This window comes from Anguilla anguilla, chromosome 7 (assembly GCF_013347855.1).
Source record: "Anguilla anguilla isolate fAngAng1 chromosome 7, fAngAng1.pri, whole genome shotgun sequence".
Taxonomy (NCBI): domain Eukaryota; kingdom Metazoa; phylum Chordata; class Actinopteri; order Anguilliformes; family Anguillidae; genus Anguilla; species Anguilla anguilla.
The window spans coordinates 40,251,415-40,257,414 of record NC_049207.1 but is presented as its reverse complement, the minus strand read 5'-3'; the positions used below and the strand labels follow the sequence as shown (position 1 = coordinate 40,257,414).

General features: G+C 39.1%; 1 protein-coding gene across 1 annotated transcript in view; it reads right to left on the bottom strand.

Moving 5' to 3' along the window:
• Nucleotides 1-461: 461 nt before the first annotated feature.
• The window catches only part of LOC118232653 (gamma-aminobutyric acid receptor subunit beta-1-like), a 79,376-nt gene continuing 73,837 nt past the window's right edge, over nucleotides 462-6,000 (bottom strand). The window contains exon 9 of the mRNA XM_035427744.1: nucleotides 462-4,287. Within this exon, the coding sequence (XP_035283635.1) occupies nucleotides 3,937-4,287 (351 nt within the window). The 3' untranslated portion in view covers nucleotides 462-3,936. The remainder of the gene's footprint in view (nucleotides 4,288-6,000) is intronic.

Genomic DNA, 6,000 nt, shown 5'->3' with positions numbered 1-6,000 from the left:
TAAGGTTACAGGCGAGGGATAGTGAGATTTCCCATCATTATTTTGCAAGTGCAAAACTCCTTGCTTGTTGAATCTGTGCTCAAAATGAATGAAGAATTATTCAGTTCATTAGGCTTTTACTCTGTAGACAGCACAGCCATACAACACTGATTGACAGTGCTCGTTTTTAACTTGTAGTTTGGTCGTAATGATCCAGCACCTGACTAACCAGATAGGAAACAATTAAGTCCATAGGTTAGTTCATACATAATTAATTTGGCACTGTGATTTTTGAGAACAATAGAGATTCCAAAAAATTACTTTAACAGTTGACAAGCAAGGAATTATCATTGCGCAAAACTACTCTGCAATGAACATCTAATCTCTCAATAGAGAGAAAAACTAGATGAAATTAAAAGGCACCAAAGATTGTTCTATGAGAAAATAAAATCCAAGGAAAACATGGTTGGACATACCAGGCATTCTTCTATATGAACCATTTGTATTTGTCAAACAGATGCTTACAACAAGGGCAAGTTAAATAGCTCTCAACATATCGTCTCCATTTATACAGCCAAGTATTTACTGACTTAGTTCAAATAAAGTGTCTTGCTAAATGATAAGTAATTTCTCACCCACTTGGGAAGATACCTGCCATTTTGAGGTAGCAAGCTTAACAGTTCATGGATCTCACTTGTAAGAGCTCTCACTTTCCATGTGTTCAATGCCTCCAACTACAGCTTGCCCAGAGTATAACTTCAAATACTTATTAACTTTATTTTTCCAGAAACTTTATTTATTTATACTTTAACTTTCTTTCAATCTCCAATTATATATGCATTTAAAGGTCAATAGAAATGAGATGAGGGAAACAAGATCATAAAAAGATTAACTATGGCACAGTCCGTGGGACGGCCAAATTTCAACCCATATACGACTCTACCCCTGTGGGAGGGAGATCGATTCCCCACCATGACACTGTCTGCACTGTGATCCCCTCTCTGTCAATAAACCTCATCTGAATAAAATGAAAAATATATAAGGATGGCAGATTGTCTGCTCTTTGCTTTTTTTAAAGATCAACTGCTGATATATCTTCAGTTGAAAAGTGCTGTTCATGTCTTAGAACTGAAACACAAAAATACATGTGTATATACATGTTCTTAATACAGACACAAAGGTGAAACTACGATATATCATATCACAGATGAAATATAATCATGCAAATTAGCTCTGCTTCAGACTGGGTACCCTAATAAAGTCGTAATATACATTATGTGTACTATTCATAAGTTGTTCGTAAGTCTTACAGCCATTTTCATTTGTGCAGAAACTGTGAAATAGTACAAAATATTGCAAAATTCCATTTATAATAAAACACAAAGAGCAATATGTAGATATACAGAACTTGTACAATGAATTAAAATGGTATGTTTTTTAAATATTTGAAGCATATAATATCTATGGGCTCCATAATGCACTCCATAATTTTCGATTTGTAATCAAACCATTCACAAGAGGGAAAAGTGCAGATTTTCAGCTTTTTTAAAGGATATTTTTATACATTTTGGTTTCACCATGTAGAAATTACAGCACTCTTTATACATAGTCCCCCCATTTCAGGGCACTATAATGTTTTGGAAAAGTGGCTTCACGTGTATTTCTAACTAGTCAGGTGTGTTCAATTTCTTCCTTACTACAGGTATAAGACAGTCTTGATTGTAGGGTTTTCATTGCCATTGGAGCCTGTTATTGGTGTTTGTTGACATGAGGGCCAGAGTTCTACCGAAGAAAGTCAAAAGTCAAGGAGATAAGTTAGAGACATATGCCAAACCTTAGGCTTACCAAAATCAACTCTTTGGAACATCATTAAGAAGGAAGAGAGCACTGGTGAACTCTGGAGGAGTAATAACAAAGGTAGACCAAGGCAGACCTCAACAGTTGATGACCAAATCATTCTCACCATAATGAAGAAAAACTCCCAAACACCTGTCTGACCAATCAGAAACTCTCTTCAGGAGGCAGGCGTAGCTGTTTCAGTGACTAATGTCCACAGAAGACTTCACAAATAGAACTACAGAACTACACTGGAAGATGCAAAACACTAGTTAGCTGCAAAAACAGAATTTCCAGATTAGTTTACTAAGAAGTATCTAAAAGAGGCTATAGAGTTCTAACAATGGACAGAGACCAAGATTTAGGTGTTTCAGAGTGATAGCAAGAGCTAAGTGTGGAGGCCAAAAGTAACTGCCTAAGAACCAAAGCATCCCCCCCCCCCCATCTGTGAAACATGGTGGTGGGGGTGTCATGGTTTGGGCATGTATGGCTAACACAGATAATGCTCAATGGTGTTCATTGATGATGTAGCAGCAGAATGAATTCTGAAGTGTACAGAAGCATCTTATCTGCTCAAGTTTACCCAAATGCTTACAATCTCAGCAAGACAACCATTCCAATCATACTGTTAAAACAACAAAAACCAAAACTGGAAAATTCTATATTGGCCAACTCATTGCCCCGATCCAAATCTAAATGAACATGTGTTTCATATGCTGAAGAGAAAACTTAAACCAATTAGCCCTCGAAAAAAGCATCGCAACAGAAGATACTCCAGCACCTGGTGATGTCTATGCAACACAGACTTCAAGCACTGCATGCAAGGTCATATGTGCATTTCAGAATTCATCCTGCAGCAGCCTCATCATCAATGAAGACACATGAGCCAGTTCCAGAAGCAGAAATACATACACTCCCACCACCATGTTTCACAGATGAGGGGGGTGCTTTGAATCATGAGCAGTTCCATACTCCACACTTCTTTCTTTCCATCATTTTGGTACACGTTAATACTCATCTCAGCAGTCCATAAGACTCACTCCATAAGAGTTTGTTTAATGTACTTTTTTCTTTTTTTAGCAAACTCACACCTAGCCATTCTGCTCTTGAGGCTTACCAGTGGTTTGCATCTTGCAGTGAACCGTCTGAGGTAATGCTAGTGCAGTCTTCTCTTTATAGTGCTTTTTCTTCGCAATTGAAAGAATTCTTTGGTCATACACAACAGTGGTCTTCTAGGGTCTCCCAGGTCATTTGCTATTGCTGTGCTCACCAGTGAATTCTTGCTTCCTCACAATGTATTGTTCAGCCTCATAATGGCATCTTTTACTGGCATTAAGACTTACTTAGTCAACAGCAACAGACTCCAAATACAAATTCCACATCTAGAATCAACTCTTGAACTTTTGTTAGCTTTCTTGTGCATGATGTAATGATAAAACACACACATCTGGTCAAGAAACAGCTGAGCAGCCAATTGTCGAATTACCTTTGATTCCCTAACATGGGGGCCTTTGCATGAAAAAGAGCTGTGATACTTACACGGATCACCAAATATGGATGTAAATGCCCTCAAATTAAAGCTGGCAGTCTGAACTTTAAACTCATATTCCTTGTATGATGAACATGATACACAAAATAGTGTCACTGTCCCAATACTTTTACATTTTACTGTATATATCTGTGGAACATTTCGGAATAATGCTTTCAGCAACTGGGGCTGGCGTTGTAATGAATGCCAGGGAAAAAAAAAACCAAAAACATTCATCTGTGTCATTTACTTTGTCTGCCCTTTTTAAGATAATCAAAAGACTGACATGTTAATTGCATGCAGAATAACACGCTGCTATGGCACTAAGCTACAGGACAGGGTTGAAGTCATTTCCATAACTGTACCATTGTTACATTTGGCACAAAGTTGAACTGTACAGTTCATGTGTATTTTGAATCTTCACTACTACAGTATAAGCTATTTCCAATAGAGGGCCTTGGATCAAAACTCAGACTGTTGACTGAATGCCTCCTCATGCTTTGAAATTTGCACATATTTATTACCTTATGCCCCTTCTGAGAAAAAAATAAAATAAAATAAACATTGTTGGAATACGCTGCAGTAGTGAAGGATTAGTGCACATAATAAAGCCAGTAGACCAGGTTAAAGAACGTGAAGGCGATAGGGAAGATGATGCGGGACCACTTGTCGACCGCGTTCACGTCTGTCAGGTCGGGGATCTTGACCTTGAGCTGGGTGGCCCTCCTCCGCAGCCGACTCTTCTGGTGGTCTGCGCTCCGGTCGATGGCCGGGCGGCCGTATGGGTCCCCCCGGCTGGCCAAGGGCCTGCGGTACTGGATGCTGGCGCTGTCGTAGGAGAACATGGTCGTCCGCGGATCGCCCAGGCCCGTTAACACCTCGCCGCCACCCATCTCGTTCCGGATCTCCAGGTTGGTGAGGAGGATGTTGCCGTGGGCGTCCACCTGTGTGGGATGGGATGGTAGGGGGAGGGGTTGATGTGGGGGGGGCATGGTACATTGAAAAGAAAGAGCAGTGGGTTATGATTGGTCACACGGCGCTAGTCGGATCAAAACTCATCTTATTAAAGCTACACTTTGTGTTGTTGTAGGAACAACAACATGATAACAGTGCAGTTGGTTCTAAGTCAATGAGAAACATGAAGGTGTCTGTAGATCATCCGCCAAGCTTTCCCTTGTGTGCACTGCATTGTGCCCACATCTCATGTATATGTTGATACATTGATTTGCTGACAGTACTTGTGTTCTCATTGAGATCTGGCCATAGTGACTGCTCTAATCTGCAGGGATAGAAAAAGGCTCACAGGCTTGGATTCATTCTCAGCATTTGTATCCACCCTCAGCTCCTCGACATGTTATCCACAATCAATGATCTGCTCATCAGAGACAGGTATGCACATGCAAGCCTTTAATTAAATACTGCTAAACATATCATTATTCACGGGGGTTTATGCCATATTTGAAGAGGCAACAATTAGTTTTTCTGAAGCATTCATTACTTTTCTAGATGCTACAACTCGGCCCACGTGGATCATACCTACCAAAATGAATATACAGTACATGATATGTGAACAAAAATGGCTTTTTGGCCCATATGTCAAGGAAATAGTACTCTCAGTGCCGTATATGGACGAGAACAACTAGCAGCACATTGTGTACATTACTGAATGTAGCCTACTAACGAATGTAGAAAGTAGGCTTCAATCCAAAATGTTGTAAATGCACAGCTTTGGACAATGCAGTCAAACAGTCTATGTTTTTTTTCAATAATAATAATAAAATAATAATAATAATAATAATAATAATAATAATAATAATTTATTTAGCACTTTTCAAATAATAATACAACTTTATTTATATAGTACTTTTCAAAACACAGTTAGTTACTAGTTAGTAAGGAAATAAGCCTAAAATGTCAGAGAAAATCCCGGGATTTTGATTTGCTCTTAGCCATCTCCCTTTATATGTAGTCAAACAGTCTTGGTGAAGCAGTGCAGTTAATGAGTGTACTCCATAACATAAACACAACTTGAAACTCTTCGAAGGCCAAGGTCAGTCATTCTATTTATTTCAGACTGCACATTGTCACTCTTTGTCACATGAATCTCACAGGCAAGATTGAATTGATGAAATGAAAATATTTCCAAAGGCCAGACTACAAAACTTACGATGTAAACACAGAGGGGAATAAAGAAAAACAAACTTCCATTAGTCTGAATTACTGCATTTGGGAAGTTTGTGCATACATTTACAAGAATTTCTTGTTGCTTCTGCCCAATGTCAAACATGCACATTCCTGTGATCCTAACAAGGCAGATTGAAAACATCGTGGTGGATTACATTTTCGCAACATATGATTCAGAGGAAAGCTATGAAGATGAGAACCAGCGACACTGTTATGCATATCTAAAGGGAAAATGACAACTGCCATCTTATGCCCCGTACTTCCTATACTTAATTTCATAATTAAGTTCTTATTTGCAATAAGAACTTCGTATTTGCAAAGAGGACCGGGTAGTTGCACCTTCCAGTTGTGTTGCATGCACATAACAGCGTCTCTTTCAAAATATTATTTCATAATGAAAGGAAGTTACAGTCCGACCTGAACCAGCCTGACAAGCTCTAGCCAAATTTTGAGCCTGGACATGAGAGAGCCCG